This window comes from Myiozetetes cayanensis, unplaced genomic scaffold (assembly GCF_022539395.1).
Source record: "Myiozetetes cayanensis isolate MyiCay16 unplaced genomic scaffold, myiCay2020 scf12, whole genome shotgun sequence".
In the NCBI taxonomy this organism is placed as follows: Eukaryota; Metazoa; Chordata; class Aves; order Passeriformes; family Tyrannidae; genus Myiozetetes; species Myiozetetes cayanensis.
The window spans coordinates 25130602-25148295 of NW_026086826.1; the positions used below are offsets into that span (position 1 = coordinate 25130602).

At 46.1% G+C, this 17694-nt stretch overlaps 1 protein-coding gene and 1 long non-coding RNA gene across 6 annotated transcripts in view; both read right to left on the reverse strand.

Moving 5' to 3' along the window:
- Nucleotides 1-1487: 1487 nt before the first annotated feature.
- GORAB (golgin, RAB6 interacting) lies at nt 1488-17323 on the reverse strand. Of its 5 annotated transcripts, XM_050306966.1 has the most exons (6): nt 17299-17323; nt 16598-16695; nt 9474-9825; nt 7597-7698; nt 5777-5917; nt 1488-3212 (listed from the first exon to the last, which is right to left on the reverse strand). In XM_050306966.1, the coding sequence occupies exons 2-6, from the start codon at nt 16674-16676 to the stop codon at nt 2750-2752; spliced, it is 1137 nt and encodes a 378-aa protein (XP_050162923.1). In that variant the 5' UTR covers nt 16677-16695; nt 17299-17323; the 3' UTR covers nt 1488-2749. The 5 variants fall into 5 exon arrangements, with proteins under 5 accessions (XP_050162923.1, XP_050162924.1, XP_050162925.1 ...); XM_050306967.1 differs by lacking the exons at nt 16598-16695; nt 17299-17323 and adding an exon at nt 10531-10602; XM_050306968.1 differs by lacking the exons at nt 16598-16695; nt 17299-17323 and having other exon boundaries at nt 9700-9804.
- Nucleotides 17312-17694, reverse strand: part of LOC126635592 (uncharacterized) — a 65706-nt gene continuing 65323 nt past the window's right edge. The window contains exon 7 of the long non-coding RNA XR_007627748.1: nt 17312-17403. This is a non-coding gene — a long non-coding RNA (uncharacterized LOC126635592). The remainder of the gene's footprint in view (nt 17404-17694) is intronic.

Genomic DNA, 17694 nt, shown 5'->3' on the forward strand with positions numbered 1-17694 from the left:
GCTACTACGAAGGGAGAAATGGCTTCTGCTTGGAGAGCCTCCATTCCAATGGTTCTCTTTCCTTCAAGGAAAAATAAGTCAAAAAACCCAAACCTCCTGTTGCCCCAAAATCATCTCCTGGCATTTCTGACCAGCACACATGCTGTTACAATTACGACTGGACTCCCTGGCTCCGGCACAGGGGGAATGTTAAACCGGCACACTGGCACCCATCAAAACATTTGAGCACTTCCAAAGTGGAACTGACACCACGGCAGTGGTTTGTATCACACGTCACAGAAAGGCTTCATAACTTAGATCAAACAATTTAACTCCTGAGCTCCCTGTCCAGTGAGAACAACCAAAAGTTAGGCTGCTGCCGTTCTCCCATACGGCTGTTCCATGGGGCTCCCAGCCAGCTCACTCCATTTTGGAAGCTCAGAGTTAAAGGCAGATAGAACTGGCCAGAACTTCAACGAGGGACTTGCCAGAGAACAGAACCTGCTGATTCTAACAGTATCTTCCCTCTCAGGCAGAAACAGCACCAGCGCTATCAGGATGGTACAGAAGAATTTTTCAGCTTTTAAGCAATTTTGCTGGATATAAACTTACTCCATTCTAGGCAACTCATATTCTTAAGCAGTTGTCAAAAAAGATCTTTGGACTTGTAATTTTTTGCCATTTTCAGAGTTCAAACAATAATCTTACCTGTGACAACGAGGTGCAATGAGTAGGACTAATTTAACCACATTTTAGCCTACTAGAGAACCACAAATTAAATGCAAAATGGAGTGCATGTGATCCTAGTGAATAACACTGCAACTCAACTCTTCTGTCAGAAGCTCTGCTGTGTCCCCAACGAGCTTAACACAACTGTAATGAGGAACAGGACTTTCAACCTCTTGAGGAACAACTGGGGACAGCTGCAGAGGATGGAAACAAGAATGGTACAATTAAATTATTACTGCACTTGCTGGTTGCCAGCTCTGAAAACCATCATCAGGTGGCTACAAGCTGTCCTGCAAATGCAGACAGAGCAAAGGAAGTCACTCACAATTTTCTCATAATAAAATCAAATCCTCTGCTTCAGGTCGTCCAGCAATAATATTATTATTAATAACAGGGAATGCAGTAAACCAGCAACAACAGAGCAATGCTTCATACATATTTCAAACGCTATTTTGGAGTTCTCTAACTTTAATAAACCCCAATTATGAGTGGTTTCTCTAGAAGACACTTTCTCCTGTGTATGGAACACCAGTAAAGATTTTCCACTGTTGTCCTGGGCCAGTTAGCTGAAGAGATTCCTGCCAAGCCGTATCCTGCCATGGCTTTGCTTCATACATTTCCATATTTTGGAACAGCCTTTTTTGAAGGTTGTACTTTGACAGAGCGGAGAGTTGCCAAAGGATGTATCTGACTCTGCCTTTTATCACCTCCTGTGGAAAAACAGCCTGGGATACACTGTGTTAGTCTCAGATATCACAACTGAAAGCAAACACACTGCGTACAAGATGCACTGATTTATTAATAGAATAAAAATGAAATGTAGTGACAGGTTTTTCCACTGTTAAAGCCATGGAGACAATCAGTGTCCCATTTATATACTCGGTGGCGTCACTCTGCAACTCATTCATAAACTCTGAGCGACACGTTCGGGTCAGGTATTCCAGGAACCATTCCCACACTTCCACGTTACAGAGCGGATAACTCTGAGTGCAAGTCCCCACAGTTTGCAGCTGCAATCAGTCTATGGGAGATTTTCCTACGTCCTCTTCTAATTCCTGAGACTTTCTCCACCTGGAATAGCTCTTTAAAGCCTTTCAACAGCAACAGTGAACCAGCTGAACTTTTTGTGGGGTAAAAAACTGCTTTTCCAGCAAGAAAATGCACTGAATGTTATACAAAAATAGGCTCATTTCCAACATACAGTGGAGATTATTTATTACAAGAACCCTGGCTAATTATTGGCACTTTGGGGCAACTACAACGGAGAAAATGTTTGCAATGGAACAGCTTTAAATGTAACACACTCTCTTGTGTGTTTCTACTTCTGCATTCTGCAAGGTTTTAAACTGTAACCCACAATTTTTGTTAAAGCATAGCTGGTGTGATTCCATAGATAACAGATCTATCCATGTACAGGTTGGCAATGATTCAGCATCAGCTGAAACAAACAGGCAAAGTGATAAATACGAGGTATTACAACTGACTTTGCAATTTGCCCTGATATGCAAATTTCCTTTACATGAGGAAGAAGTATCATCTACAAAGGCAATTAAAGTAAGCACTTGGGTTTCACGGCATTAGAAACCGTTGAAAACTAATCCCTTATGGACACAAAGGAAGACAAACATCCTATTGCAGATGTCAGGGGACAGAATGCATTCTGAAGCAGATCAAGGTGTGTTTTCTCCTGTAGATATCTATCTCTTGCATCCTGCTCAGAACAGGTATCTGTGACACCAACAGGCTGAAAATCTTTGGAAAAACCCTACTGTTCCCTTGCAAGTGTCCTGTTTCAGGAAGGTATAAAAGCCCATGAAGAGCTGGGCATTAGAACATGAATGCAAACCAGAAGAGATGATGACAGATGGTGAACCCCAAATGAGAGTCTCATGAAAAAAAGAGCACCTTTAAAATTTGAAAACAATATTAAAGGAAAAGGGAAATGAAGTGCACACGACTGGCACTGCCAAAGCCCAGATATAACCTACAAGCCTGCAGAGAGTACATCATCAGTAACCAGTGGCTCATCTGCATCCAGCAGTCATGTAGCAGAACAAGCTGGGGAGCTTTCCAAAGTCACATCTACTGCTTGAGTTTGTCTGTCCATACTGGAGAGGGATTTAGTGCCCGAGTTTTGAGACTGTTCAGAAACAGCAGGAGAAGCAGCAGCACGGTTGGCATGCTCGCCCTCCCGCCCTGCACCACTGGCAGTGGGGCTCTCCTTCGCTGTCCCAGCGTGACTGTGTGACTGGCTGCCTCGTCCCCCTGCTTCTGCCTCCTGCTGCTGCAGCATCCGCTCCACCTCAATCTCGAGTTCCAGATTTTCCTCATCTGCCTCCACATCCAGCTGCTGCATTAACTCCTCCAGCTTCCTGGCCTTGCGGAGCTCGTTCTGCTGGATGATGGTGCACAGGTGCTCCGTGAGCTGCTCCTTCAGCTCTGTCTTGTGCTGCAGGTCCAGCTTGGCCGCCACGTACTCTGACTCCGCCTTCTCGTACCGCTTCCTGCAAAATCATCATCATTTCTAGTGGGTTAATTCTCAAAGCACTCCACAGTCTGACACACGGACAGACACTTCAAATACCCCTGAAATGCAACGTGCATTACGCCAGCTGTTCATGACACACTGCTCCGTTAGCAAAAGGGAAGAAAATAAGTGTGAATTGATCAAAACTTCTCTGGACACTTTGGGCTCTGCTGCTGTGTACTCCAAGAGTTAACTTGCTCATCTGCAATCTATACATTGAATCACAAACATGCACTTTTGCTGCCTGTTTGAAAGGATGCAGAAAGAAATCACCAGAAATCGCAGTGTTTTGACACTTGTAAGGAACACCCACCCAGCGAACCGAGACACTGCACAGCAGTTCGGGGCTCCTTTAACCCAACCACCCCCCCAACAGATACAGATGCTCAAAGGAGCCCAGCGTGGATACACATGGACACTGGGATCGTGTGCTCTTCTGGCCACCCAGAGACATGCTGAGAAAATCAGGAGCAGCCCAGACTGACACAGCACGTGACATCAAAAGTGATCACAACTTCCGTGTGGCGACAGATGTAGAATTTTATTGCGAGCATCCCCCCGACACTCACCTCCTGCCAATGTGCACTTCCTGTCATGATAAATACAGCAAAAAGGAAATATTCTAAATACTTAGGGAGGTTGACACACAGAGACCATCCAGCACTTTAATGGCTGGTGTCTGCATTAGTGATGCTTGTACCCCTGCATCAGTAAATCAGTGTATTCATTCTAATTAACAGAAAGATAGATGCAATCTTGCTCATCAGGAAAAGGTTCCTGAAGAAGGCTACAGGATGCACCTGACAGAGCACTGACAAAACTAATGGAAGGAAGGGGGTTGAATAAAGAATCCAGCTCTTTTATAAAACCAGAATCTGTCTAAACAAGGCAACAGAAAGACAGGATCCTTTGCTTAGTGAAACAGAAGGAAACAAGACATAGAAAAGCCTTCCCAAATATGTTATTTTATGTAATCATCACAAAACTTTGACTCAGATGTAAAGGCTGTGTCTGCAGTGGGCAGAAGATGCCCATTCACATTCTCAGGAAAGTCAAGATTTCTCTGGGTCAGACACCTGAAATGGAAAAACTAATAATACTATGCTGGAAACATCTGCACAGTTAAACCTTTGGGCTGAATTTACACAAATTATTCACATCATATTTATGAAAATACGATTCCATAGCAATTGTCAAATGCCCCTAACTATGTATGTGCTCAGGAACTATTAAAAATTGTGCTTTTTGACCCAACGAAGTGATTTTTATTTTAGCCCTAAAACACAAGGTGAGAACTAAAAATTTGCTTTAAAAGACACCATTTAAAACTAAATTGGCTTTGGCTCATAATACATAAAAACTACAACACTGGAAGTATCTAACTTGCATTTCCAAATCCCTCCCTCACAAAAAGACTCAGTTCATAAAAGTCATTAAGAATTTGGTAAATTTTATCCACTTGTCCTACCAGCACCTCCTTTTGTTCTTGTCATCAAAAACTGCTTTCCAAATGTCAGAGCCCTTCGTGTTCTGTGCTCTTTTGCCAGTAAGCATTTCAAGTAGACACATTATTACAAAACTTGGGTATGGAGAATTTCAGGAACATGTCATGGTTTCAGAAACCAGATGAAACACTGAAATGTTTTTCCACTTGAGGACATGAATTTCTGTATTCATATGCAATCAGCCACTCTAACTACAGTTAATCTTAGATATTTTGAATTATAATTACACTAAAGAAATGTTAATTTTTTTTTTTAGCTACCACTGTTATTTTTTAAAGACTAATTATCATGTTTATCGGCCTGTGGTCAATGTATAGCAAAAGTCAAGAGCAGAAATGCACATTTAACACATTGAATTGTGAACCAAAAACCGCAACCAAACATTTCTGTTTTATGAAATGGCTGCACAAACATGCTGATGTTTATCTACTGATGTTGTGGCTTACCCACAACTAATGGGGTTTTCCAATTAATTTCTTGCATTTAAGGAACTCATCAGAACCAGAGTGATTAAAGGCACATTGTGAAGGGTGAAAGCTTGCTTTTCCCTTCAGTTTTTGGTCCTAGTTCCAAAAGCACTTCAGCAGTATTACATGTTTTAAGCTTAATTAGTCCCATTGATTCCAAAAGGACCAGAGCTGTCATCAACAAGCGAGTTTCCCTGAAAAGGACTTTCATTTTAGGACTTTTCAAGGAAAACCTCTTTCCCCCTGAGAAGAAATAAACAACCTTGAAACAATAAAGCAGGGCTTATGGACAACTGCACAGTTAAAGCACTACTCACGTCTCATGACAGCACACTCCGCAGTCAGAAAACCTGCTTCAGTTTCCAGACTCCAAGGGAAAAATTAGGAAATAAAAAGCACTCTTTTACCTCAAGGTTTGAAAGCCCCCCAGACTGTGACTGCTTTAACTACACGTTATTACAATGACATGACTTCATTACTGCTTTGGTGACAGGAAACAGCATTTTCTCCCTGCTCTCAGGCAGAGCTATTCCCTATTCCCTGTTCCCTCCTCCCTGTCCGTCACTTACCGGGCATGGGAGTATTCCAGGCTGGCCTGGTCGATGCGGTTCCTCAGGATGCCAATGTCAGCAGACACCATGTCATCCAGAGCCTGCAGCTCCTTCTGAATCCTTTTGAGTTTCACTGTTTCAGCTTGAGTTCTTTTGGATCTGCAAAAGGAAGATGCTTACTTTTACCCCCCTTTTCAAGCCTCTCTTCTTGACATACCAGGCCCCATTTCATCTGCAGAGCAATCAACTTCTTTAGGATCAGCTCAGAAGGTTTCTCCTTTATGGTTTAGGGCTTTTGATCTTTTTCAGTATCCACAGGGATCTAAAATGCCTGCTATTAAAGGACTATGGCAAAATTACGTAATGACTATAATCAAAGTGCCTAAAATGGATTGTGTTTCTTCACTGTGGAAACACACAAGAAGCTGCTGTATCCAAGTAGTTCCCAGTGTAAGGAAACAGGAAATGGCTTGGGGAGGAAGTGAGAGGGGGAAGGGCATTTAGCCCTGCAAATATCCTCTTTCAAAGAAGCTCAGTTAGTAGGGGCCAAAAAGTCACCTAACCTAAGTTTGATTTCCATTTTGCAAAATTATTCCCAAAAGGCCCAGCCAAATCCCCATGAAGCGAATGGAAAGTTTTACATCAAACACAAAAGATTTCAATCAAGCCTCATGTAACCTTTTTCAACTCAGCCTATTCATTCCCTAGTCCTGAAAACTAAACGTTGGTAAGGGCAGCAAACTTTGATGGATTTCACTCCCAAGCAAGTGGAGTCACTTTCATCACCATCAGCAAATTCACACTTTCCAGCCACTGCTTTACACCCCAAGTAGGTATCTGACACCAAGACTAGTACAGGCATCTCTCATTAGACCAGCTGATGCACATGGAGGGGAAGGACACCTGTGATATTGCTGAAAGCCTGAGGAAGGGCTGTGAATGTCTGAAGTAATTCCCTAGGTATCACTTTCCACGTCCTCCCCTCTCTCCTCAGGCTTTGTTTCCAGGAGGAAGAACCCAGCCTGGTGGTCACACCCATATTTGCTGTCCTGCAGTGACTCACAACAAATGTACTGGTGTTTTCTCTTTGCCTGGCAAAGGAAAACATCATTTTCAGGACTTTAAAGAGAATCCTCTGCACAGTATGGGCTGATGGGCAGAACACAACATGTCTGGGACAAACCTGAAAGCTTCACATCACTTTCCTTGATCCAGTGCTATGAGCTGTTCCAGCATCCTTCCCTACAAACCTTGCTTTCTGTGTAGTCTTAAACTATTTCACTGTACAATGCCTTAAAGTCTGGTCCCCTGAGGAGCAAGAGCCAACAAATGAGAACACGTGAATTTCTATCATTTCTAATCAGCCAGTGGTAAAATGGTATCTTCTTCAAATTAAAGTTGATCATCTTCTCTTTTCAATACTCTTCACATACTCATAAGAGTCAAAAGCTCAAACAGTTTCTTATCATAATTTAGGAATCAAATGAACTTTCCCTAAATCCAGCAAAAACAACTCAGGAACAAAACAGGGATACGCACCCAAGCATCCCAACTTCCAAACATGATCTCACTAACAAATTCAAGGACTTAGCTAATTCTCAAGTTGTGTAATAACTTTTCCATCTGCACACAGAGCTGCAGCTTTGGAAGTGTGAAAAGCTTAGTCACAACTTCTTAGCCAGTACTTGTCATCAAAGGGAGACGTCGCTCACAGCTGCTCACTTGTGGAGCAGCACACACAGAGCACAGAGAGGAGGAAGAAGTGACATTTAAATCAAGATCTGCAGATGAAAAGTAACCCCTTGCCCGTGCTCAGCCCGTGCAGCACAGTCTGTTACCTCTCAGCAATAGCTCTGGCCAGCAGAGCCTTCTTGCGCTTATTCTTCTCCTCTATCAGCCGCTGCTCCTGCTGGAGGATTTCCCATCGGGATTTCTCCTGCCTGCTCATGGAAAAGAAGATCAAAATTAACAGAAAGTTCGTTTCTCTCCCTGTTCTCCAAATAACATAAATATTCATCATCATACTTCCTAGAGGAAACCCTTAAAATGTCAAAGGAACAATAAAGAGGTTTCGATTCTAAGGAAAGAAGCATCACCTGCAAGAAGTCGTTCAGAGCAATAAAAACATTTTCCTATGAAATCCGCTGATCATCACAAAAATCTGCACAACCAGATAGGCCACTGCTTAATCCAGCTTTGCTGGAAGAAAGAGCATGGAGCACTCTTCCAGAAATGGATGGAATTTTTCATTTAAAGGATGTGCTTCCCCACTAGGTAGAAGCAGTTTCAAGTTTCTTACTGGCTGCTACAAGTTGCCATCCGTTTAGTCTGCCAACACAGCCTCTTTTGGGGAAATGTTTTTTTGCATAAAACAGATTCTTTCACAGGCCTGCTTCACAATCCAGCCCCCAAATAATTAAACTGATACAAATGAAAGGCTGATAAAAGTCGTAACAAGGAAGAACAAGAATTCACTTTTACACCAGGGAAAGAATATTGATTCCCTTTCCTAGGCTACATCTACTAAGAAATACAACCAGCCCAGAGGATGGGATCCAGGTGAGGGGGGACAGCACAACTGGCAGGATTTAGGAGAAACAAAAAACTGCTTTGCTGCTTTTCCACTCCATTGTGTTCTTCATGCACTCCCTGAAGAACCCTCGGCTTAAAAATACCCAAATAACTCAGCTATTAACAACCGTTTCTGCACAAGAACATCTCTTCAGATTTCTCCTCATCACCCCATCCCTAACACCTCATGCAGAGAAATATTTGCAGTAGGATGTAGATTCAAGTGCCCAGGCTGAGAGGAGTCCAGCAGATCCAGGAGGTGGCTGTTGCAGCAAAATGTCATTTGCCACCACAGCGTGAAAAACTTCTCTGCAAAGCTCCAGGTGTTTTCTCCCCAAACAGTTTTCCCCACCAAAAAGGAGTTGAACGATGCCTGGCTCACCACACCTGGAAAGCTGCTGATCCCTGCCTGGGGAATACAAATGATGCATGGAAGTTTGGAGGCCAGCCTTCATAAACCACTAAGACATCTCAGGCACTTTATAATGAGCAGTGTCACTGCCACAAGGAATTATCTGAAAACAGCACTGCATCTCTGCACAGAGTACACTGCAGAATTTGGTCCTCAATCAGGTTTAACCCAACCAGAAATTAAAACCAAAGCTCCAATGCAGAGCAATATGGTCACAGAATCACAGAATGGTTTGTGCTGGAAAGGACCTTAACAATGACCACATTCCAACCCCCTGCCACAAGCAGGGACATCTTCCTCTAGACCACGTTGCTCCGAGCCCTGACCAATCTGGCTTTGAACACTTCCAGGGATGGGGCAGCCACAGCTTCTCTGGGGAACCCGTGCCAGTGCTTCACTGTCCTCGTAGGTAAGATTTTTTTCCTAAGACCTAATCTACACCTATTCTCTGTCAGTATGAAGCCCCTCCCCCCTGTTCTGTCACTACATGCTCTTGTAAATAGTCTTTCTCCACCTTTCTTGTGGGCTCCTTTCAGGCCACAATTACCCCAAAGCCTTCCCTTTTCCAGGCTGAACAATCCCAATTCTCTCAGCCTTTCCTTGCAGGAGAGGGAATGATTTGATCTCTCAAACCTTCCAATTAGACACAGAAAAGTTCACTTTACTTCGTAATGAAAGAATGAATCAATGCAGAGCAATATCCCCCACCCCAGATTTTACTGACTTACTAACAATTCCACTTTCTTTGTCTCCACTTGGGTGCTGGGCTGTGCAGGGCGGGGCTGGGCACCGGCCCTGCCATTGCAAGGTGTCACCTCCTCCTGCTGATCCTGGCTGTCACTTCGCCTTTGACCTCCAGCAGGAGGAGGATGAGGAGTTGTCACTGGCTGCTGAGGGTGACAGGGCTTGTGCTTTGGTGCAGAGAGCAACTGCTCCGGAGTGACAGGGGCTGCCCCACCCTGCAGTCCCAGCCTCTGGCATTGCTGCTGGAGGGCTTTTTCCCGCTGCAACTGCTTCCGAGGCTTGTTCCCAGGGTGGGGGCGAGGCTGCTGCTGCTGCTGTAGCTCCGAGGGCTCGTACAGCTCTATCAGTGGAGAGGGATTAGAAACAAATCTCAGCGTCAAAGAATCTGTGAATTAATTTTTCTGGACAAGCAACTGCTGCACAATCAACATAAGGATGAGGCAACCAGGGTGGCACTGGACGGCGATGTGGGGGAAAACCCGGGAAGCTGGAAAAGTTTTGCTATCATAAGGATCTGGAGTTTTAAAGGATATGAGCATCCCTAAATGAGGAGAGGGAGGAATAAGGGGCCTGGACTGCAGGACTAAAGGAAGAATGATAGGAGTGAGGCAACTCTTGGGATAATTATGGAGGTAGATCTAGGGCTGAGGAAGGGTCCCAGGCAGCCTGATGGGCAAATTGAGGACATAAAGTGGAGAACGGGGAAGAACAAGGTGACACGAGGGCAAAGAGGAGGCCGGGAACACGAACGGGGCAGTGGGCAGGGATCTGGAAGCAGGGCAAGGGCCTGCAGAGACTGGAAACGCGACCGAGAGGTTGTGGGGGAACAGAAAGAGGGGCTGGATGAGGGGAAGGGTGAGAGATGGGGCTGGACGGGAGGGGTCGGGGGTCTGCCCGGGGCAGCGCAGGCGTTTGATGCGGGGACAGCATGCCCTGAGCTGAGGGCTCGGAGGAGCTGCGGACGGAGGGGCTGAGGGGCGAGGGAAGGCAGGTACAGCCGCGGCGGTGCCGAGGCCGGGGGGCTCCCCCGCTGCCCGGTGCGTACCTGGGCGCTGCCCCCGCAGCCGCCGCAGCTCCTCCTGCGAGAAGCCGGCCCAGGCCTCGGCCATGGCGCTCCCTCCGCCGCCGGCGAACGCCACGGACAGCCCGGCCGGGGCCTCGCTCTGCGCCGCGGGGCGGGGCGGGCGGGAGAGGTGGCGGCGTGAGGGGCGGGAGGGGGAGGGAAGGACCGTGAGCGCCGCGGATGGTCCGTGCTCCGGGGAAAGCTGCTGTGGGCACGGCCCCGGGGCTCCTGGGAACACAGTGCCGTAAAGAAGCACAGAATCAACGAGGTTGGAAAAGAACTCTGAGATGATCGAGTCTGACCTGTGACCGAACAGGGCTAATGAGGCTTGAATGGAGAGGGGAAGCCGCACCTGAATACAGCAAACTTTAAGGAGCAATACACGCTCCACCACCCCACCCCACCCCCGGTCACTTATAATCTGTAATTAATGTAAGAAGAGCAGGTGAGGTCCTGCTCCAGTATGTCTGGTTGAAGTTCCAGTGACACTGTGAGGAAATCATGGGAATCACAGAGTGGTTTGGGTTGGAAGGGACATTAAAGCTCATCTCATTCCAACCCCCTGCCATGGGCAGGGACACCTTCCACTATCCCAGGTTGCTCCAAGCCCTGTCCAACCTGGCCTTGGACACTTCCAGGGATGGGGCAGCCACAGCTTCTCTGGGCAACCTGTGCCAGGGCCTGCCCACCCTCACCAGGACAAGTTTTTTCCTAATATCTAAATCTCTTTCTATTTAAAACCATTCCTCCTTGCCCTGTCACAACCTGTCCGTGTAAAAAGTTGCTCTCTCTCTTTTCTTACAAACTGCCTTTAAGTACTGGAAGGCCAGCAAGGAAGAGTATTATTTTGCCCACGCTGATGTTTCTGAAAGTCTGCTCTGACCATTGTGCACCAGGTTGCACACACACGCTCCCATCCTTCGGTATAAACTGAGAAGATCCCACAACAAACAGCAGTATCCCTCAGTATCCACGAAAAGAAGAGTTTTCCCTTCCATCCCAGACTCTGGTGGCTGCTGTCAGAGGCCCTGTGGATGAGCTCCCCTCCCACTGGGAGCATAAAGGCACGAGCCCCCAGCTTAGCTGCAGCAGCCCAGGGGCTGTGGGCTGCAATAATACATCATCAGCAGCAAAACAGGGACATTTCCAGTGCCTCACCACATCCCTCCCCAACTCCAATCTGTAAGGGATTAGTCAAGCTCTGGAGCTCCCCAAGCAAGCCCATAACTTGACGGCCATGGATGACACTGCAATTTACCGCGGCAGCACTTCCAGCAGCTCCTGCATGACTAACACATCCCATAAATACCAGCCCCTGACAGGGGGGAGAGGCCCTGAATTGGCAGGCGTTAAGTGTTTCTGATGGGATTTGGCCCAGTGAGTGCCTTTGGATAACACAAGTGCCACCCTTTTTCACCTGCAGCTCGGCTGGAGGCCTTGATGCCAAGCAGAGGCCTTGCAGGCATCCACTGGAGGAGGAGGAGAACATGGTTATCTCACCCAGGAAATCCTTCCTGGATGAGCCTGGGGCAGAGGGATGCTGAGTGGCCCTTCAGGCAGGAAGTTTCCTCTGGGAAACCTGACTGAGCACAGGAGAGATCTGAATGAGAGCCATGATCCAGCTTTGACTCAAACGCTCTCAGACTCCAGGGAGTCCAGATGGCAGAACCAGGTGTCAGCTTGAATTTTACAATGGAACAGTGTTGGCTTACAACAAGGTGTGGGCACCTCATTCCCTTTTAGATGCCCATATAAGAGTCACAAATCTAAACCTGTTTCTGATATCTAAGTCACAGAAAGGGGCCGCACCAAACCCACAGATACCAACTGCATGTGCTTCATGAAGTACAAAAATGTACTTTTTGAACTTTAGTTCTTTCTTCTCTTCCAAGCTTTAGTGCTATGAACAGAAGTGAAGCACCATGTTCACTTTACTGCCAGTAAATATCTATTCCAGGCCCAGAGCGTGTTTTATAGGAAAAGTATAAAGACTTCAGAGTTGTTAACTAGAATGCTATAGGCAAAGCAGCAATGCATTCTAACAGCTTCCATCAGCCAAAGGTTTAATTGCTGGCCTTTGGGCCAGCTTGCTCCAGGAACAATTACAGCCCAGTGAAGTCATTTCATGGAGCATTTACCAACAGCAGGTTTAGAAAACGCAGGCTGACCGTGTTCTCTGTCTGTTTAAAGTCCTGTGAGCAAAACATGGCACTGAACATTTGCCACCTAGGAATAAAGTGTTTTCCAAGCAAATGTTGCTAAAATGCAGGCTGGACAAGGCAAGAAGAGGGGAAAATAGAAAACTTTTATCTCTCCTGGACCAATATCCCCAGGAACAACACAAACTTCAAGCTTCAAGAGCTGCTCCCTCACTAACAGACCTGGAGACCCTCATGACTGCTGCATCAGTTTTCTTGTGGTCTAATTGGCCTGGAGTCTGCTGATTCCAGAAGCAGGGAGCACCAGCAGATCACAGAAACATCTTTGCTCATGCAATTCCCAAATCAGCGTGGAAATGTCATCACAGGCTGGCAAATTGGGCTCCCCAGGTCAGACCTCAGGGTCAGACCTCAGATGACATTTCAACCTGGGACAGATGCAATTTGTACCAGGACATAACTTCAATTTGCATCGGTTTCAGACTGAAAACTTTGGGGGTTTTTAAGAGCCAATCAAGCTCCTCCATCAAGGGGCTCCCTGACTTAGATAATATATTTTTAACTCGATTCTTGCACTGCTCTTCACACTGTCACACTAACACACAAGGCAACAGTTTCCCAGGAGAGGACTGAGCCCTCATGTGAGACTTGTATGGGGAAGTTTCCTTTCTGCTTCTGTTTCAGACCCTATAATGAGCTTCCAAGGACTGTGACATCTAATTAAAGAGACATGGGGTCAAAAACATTGTGAAAATAACACAGCTAAAAATTCCTAAATCGATTTAGTCCTCTTCCTAACTTGTACTATCAAATTTGTATCCATTGTATCCATCCAAACTATATCCATCCACTGTATCTTATCCCATCTTTTACCAGATCATAATACAGGCTAGCTTGGGAAGAACCATCACGTCCAGATGAGCCATGGCATTGTGTACCAGTGATTCAAACCCCAGAAACACTTCAAGAATGCAAACCTAGCGTTATCCAGTGCCTACTGCAAGGGGCTGGCTTGAGGAGTTATGCAAAAATGCAGGTACATCTAATTCAAGCAGTCTTTCTGCTGTAAAATGAATTATTCTCATTCTGGAGTAAGGCGAAAAAACTGAATTAAAAAAAAATACAGCACAATTCCTCCTCCTCAGTTTCTGTTCCCTTCAGCTGCCTGGTAAGTGGGATTAAGTCAGTTCTGGGAGCAAGGCAGTCTTTTGGTTTGTAAGAACTTCATAGAAGGAAACAAAAATCCACTTACATAAAGAGGTACTGAGTGAAAAAAACTACATCAGAAACCAAAGGTTTTCAGCATCTTTTGATTTGTGGCTCTGTGCACATTTTCTAGTGAAGAGGCAGACTTAGCAAGTTTAAGTCTGTGGCTTTGCTTCCTCCGAGTTACCTTTCACAGAGACCTTAAGGGTAAGGTCCTGACTCCTGGTCTAAGGGTGTGGTTTGAACCCACAGCTGTTTTACTTTAAAAGGTCCACATTTTGCTCCTCAGTTCCCAGGGAAAGAGGGGACATGTCCTAGCAGTGCTCCCGGCAGATGTCGCAGGGCTGTCCGTGGCACCTGTGGCACCAAAGTCCCACTACAGCCAGGGGGATGGAACAGGAGGACAGAACAGGGCTGCAGAAATCATCTGATTTTTGCCACGGACTCCAGCAGGCTGTGAATTCCCCATCCAAACCTGCAGATACCGCTTGTCCCTTCCCAAGGGTACCCGGGGCTGTCAGCAGCCAAACTGGGGTGAGCTGTTCCCACAGGGACCCCACACCACACAGGGCTGGGGACCAGCAGAGCTGGGTGGGGAGAGCAGCGTGTTTGTCCAGGACACTTCTCATTACAGTGATGTGTTTGCTTTGAAACGGAGCCTCCAAACATCGCAGCTTTTAAGGCCCCCACCCCACGTTTTCTTGTTTCAACTTCTGAGCTTTTCCCTTAAGACAAGTTCGGCTTTCAGAAAATCACATCTGAACTGGCAGAAAGCTCAGCATGCAATATAAATGTTTTCTTTAAAAAAATTATAAAAAAATTAACATTCCTACTGGCATTTTTGGAGTCTTTCTCACCTCATTTTTCCACAGAGACAAAAATATTCTGTAGTAACTCCTCAGATTGTTTGCAAGACAAAAAATCTAAACAGGATTAAAAGCTTGGTAATTAAAAGCAATTTTTAAAAAAGCTGGTAAAATAAATAATAATAAAATTATTACTACCAGAAATATCCTAAAGATTATAAATTTACCATTTTGGCTGGGAAAACCAGAACTGAGCAGTAAAAGAAATGGAAATGAGTAATTATTGATACATGTTTTGGTATAGCTAAAGAAATATTGTTGTAGCTAATGACTTTAAAAAGATACTTTCTAAATAGTTTTGAAATATAATTAAAATAATGCTTTTATAACCCCAAGTTAAATACTTCATGACAGTTCTATAATGCTTTTAATTGCATTGCCTAATGTAAAAGTCGTAATTCAAATCTTTATACAGAAAAACTACAAAGGAATTGCTTTCATTCTAACCCTTTGTGTAAAAATCGTAATCTAACTGTCAAAACAATTGATAAAATTAAAGATTTGAAGAGAAATTTGCCTAATGTTTGTTATCTTTGGCATAGTTTGAGTGATTAGAACCACTGCACTAAACAAATTGAGTTTTCATCAAACAAACTTATTGTTGTTACACGCTCAAGAGAACGAGCTGAGGTTGTTTAGTCTGGATGGGAAAGAAGTGTAGGGGAGAAGACATGATAGTAGCCTTTAAATATATAAAACACAGCTGTAAAGAGACAGGGGAAATGTGTTCTCAGTGCCCCTGGTGGATAGGTGAAGGAGAAAGTGAGACTCAGGCTAGAGATGAGCCAGGGCAGCAGAACGTGGAGAGAATTGACTCAAGACCCTCACAGAGTCTCCATTCAGGTATTTTTAACAACAAATGTATGCTGGGCAAGGCAGAGGAAAGGTCAGTGCAGCCCTGGGACAGCGAGATGCAGGTTTTGGAGATTCTGGGTGTGTGGATCCCCACACAGGCTCCAGAGGAGATGGGGAGACCCCCAGGCCCCTCGTGAGTTCAGGCTGCTGAGCAACATTTTTGACCTTGCCCTGCTGCATCATTTATGCTGTCCCATTAGAGACAACCCACATCCCTCGGGGTGTGCTGCTGCCAGCTGAGAACTGGCCAGCTCCTGACACCTCTCCCAGCCTTGTTCCCATGGCAGTGGTACTTCCCAAGCCATTCCCACCTCTTCCTGCTGCTGTCACAGCCCCATCACCCTCCCCTTGGCACGCACATCTGCACCACCAGCTGCACCACTTTCAGTGCCATCAGCTGTGCAGCTCCTGCCACCCCTGCAGGAGTCTCTGTGGGAAATCCTTGTCTTTTCATGGCAAGACAGAGGGACAGATGGCTGCCAAACCCAAGAGCCAGAACGGCTTGTAATATGTATTTGCAGTAGAGTATTACATGATGTGAAAATCACTTTCCTACCATAAAGTGCCAGTCAGCACCAGTGTGACAGCCGAGCCCAGCGTGTGTTGGCCAGTTCACGGCTCTCCCTCCAGCTTCACAAGCCTCGTGCTGCGGGATGTTGTCCTCTCCCCTCTCCCAGCTCTGCACCACTGCAACACAGCACACTGGGCTGACACAACCCCCTTCTGCAAGTGAAATGCTGGGAGCGGTGTGGGATGCTGCTCCCATCCTGCTGCATTCCCACAGGGCACCCCAGAAATGCTGTTGTTTGTGGGAAGGCACAGCATGGAATCCGTGCACGCTGGTTTGGCTCGTTTTCAGCCCGGGTGGCTGAAGGGACACCAGGTCAGGCCACGTGTTCAGTGCCACAGAAGGATGTGTGACAACACCTACCTATGTGCAAGCCAAGCCATCCCCTCCCTCACCTTTTCCTGTATCCTTGTAGTAAGATACCAGATATTTCTCCGTGGAGTCTTGTCCACAGCACAGCCACCTCCTCCTCATTCAGAGTCCCTGGAGGTGTCTGTAATGCAAATATAAAAAAGAAATATAAAAAAGAACAACCAAGGAGCCCATTTGGAGACCAGCAAGCTGCAGGACACACATTATCTTAATTCCCCTCCCCATCCTGCAAACGCTTAAGCTACAACAGGCAGATGTGCAGGGTTAGGACCTCACCATCCCCTCAGCTGCCAGAGAAGTGAAGGGAGCCCAAGTTCAGGCAGGTTATTCTCAGCACCACAAACAGGAGCTCTGAGACAGCATGGCCAACTTTGGGTGCAGCTTTGACACTCCAGTGTCACCCTGAACATCACCACCTGTGGTGCCCCATGTCTGGAGGGCCTGCGCTTCGGGTGACACTCAGGGAGCTCCGAGGCATGAGCTGCTTCCACCTGCAGCCCTGGCCACCCCACACACAACGCCTGAGACAATTTTAAGATGAAACGTTGTGTCTTTCCGGCAATAAAGTTCACAAAACGTCGATGCTTTCTCCCTGTAACAAGCACACAAAAGAGATATAACCCCCCGCGTGTTTATCAGTGATCTTAGTGACAGGATCCTCGCTGAGGCTGGATCTGGGAGGAGGCTTTCAAAGGATTGCCGAGTTAGAGTGCTTGGCTCTTACCGAGGCTTTAGTAGGTGACTTCCTTCCGTGGCTTTGGAAAGTCCTCCCCATCAGCCAGTTGCTGCCTTTCACAATGTTTGTGTAGAAGTTGTTTTTCAGCGGTTTCTGTGGGAGGAGAGTGTTTTCTTTAGTTTTTGAATACTGCCATGACTGCACACCCAGCTGACACACCCTGGCTTACTAACACCACACACTAATGATGATTTCCAAGTGTTGGTGCCACTGGCAGGGTTTGAAACATAGCTATAAAGCCTGTAAATAAGCAGGCTGATGGCCAGGGAGGCTTAGCAGCTCCTTGGTGAGGTATCTGAGATAGTTGGAGATAGATCTGTACCACACCCTGCCTACAAACACTGCTATCACAGACCTCTGCCTGCAGTAAATGAAGAGGTTAAT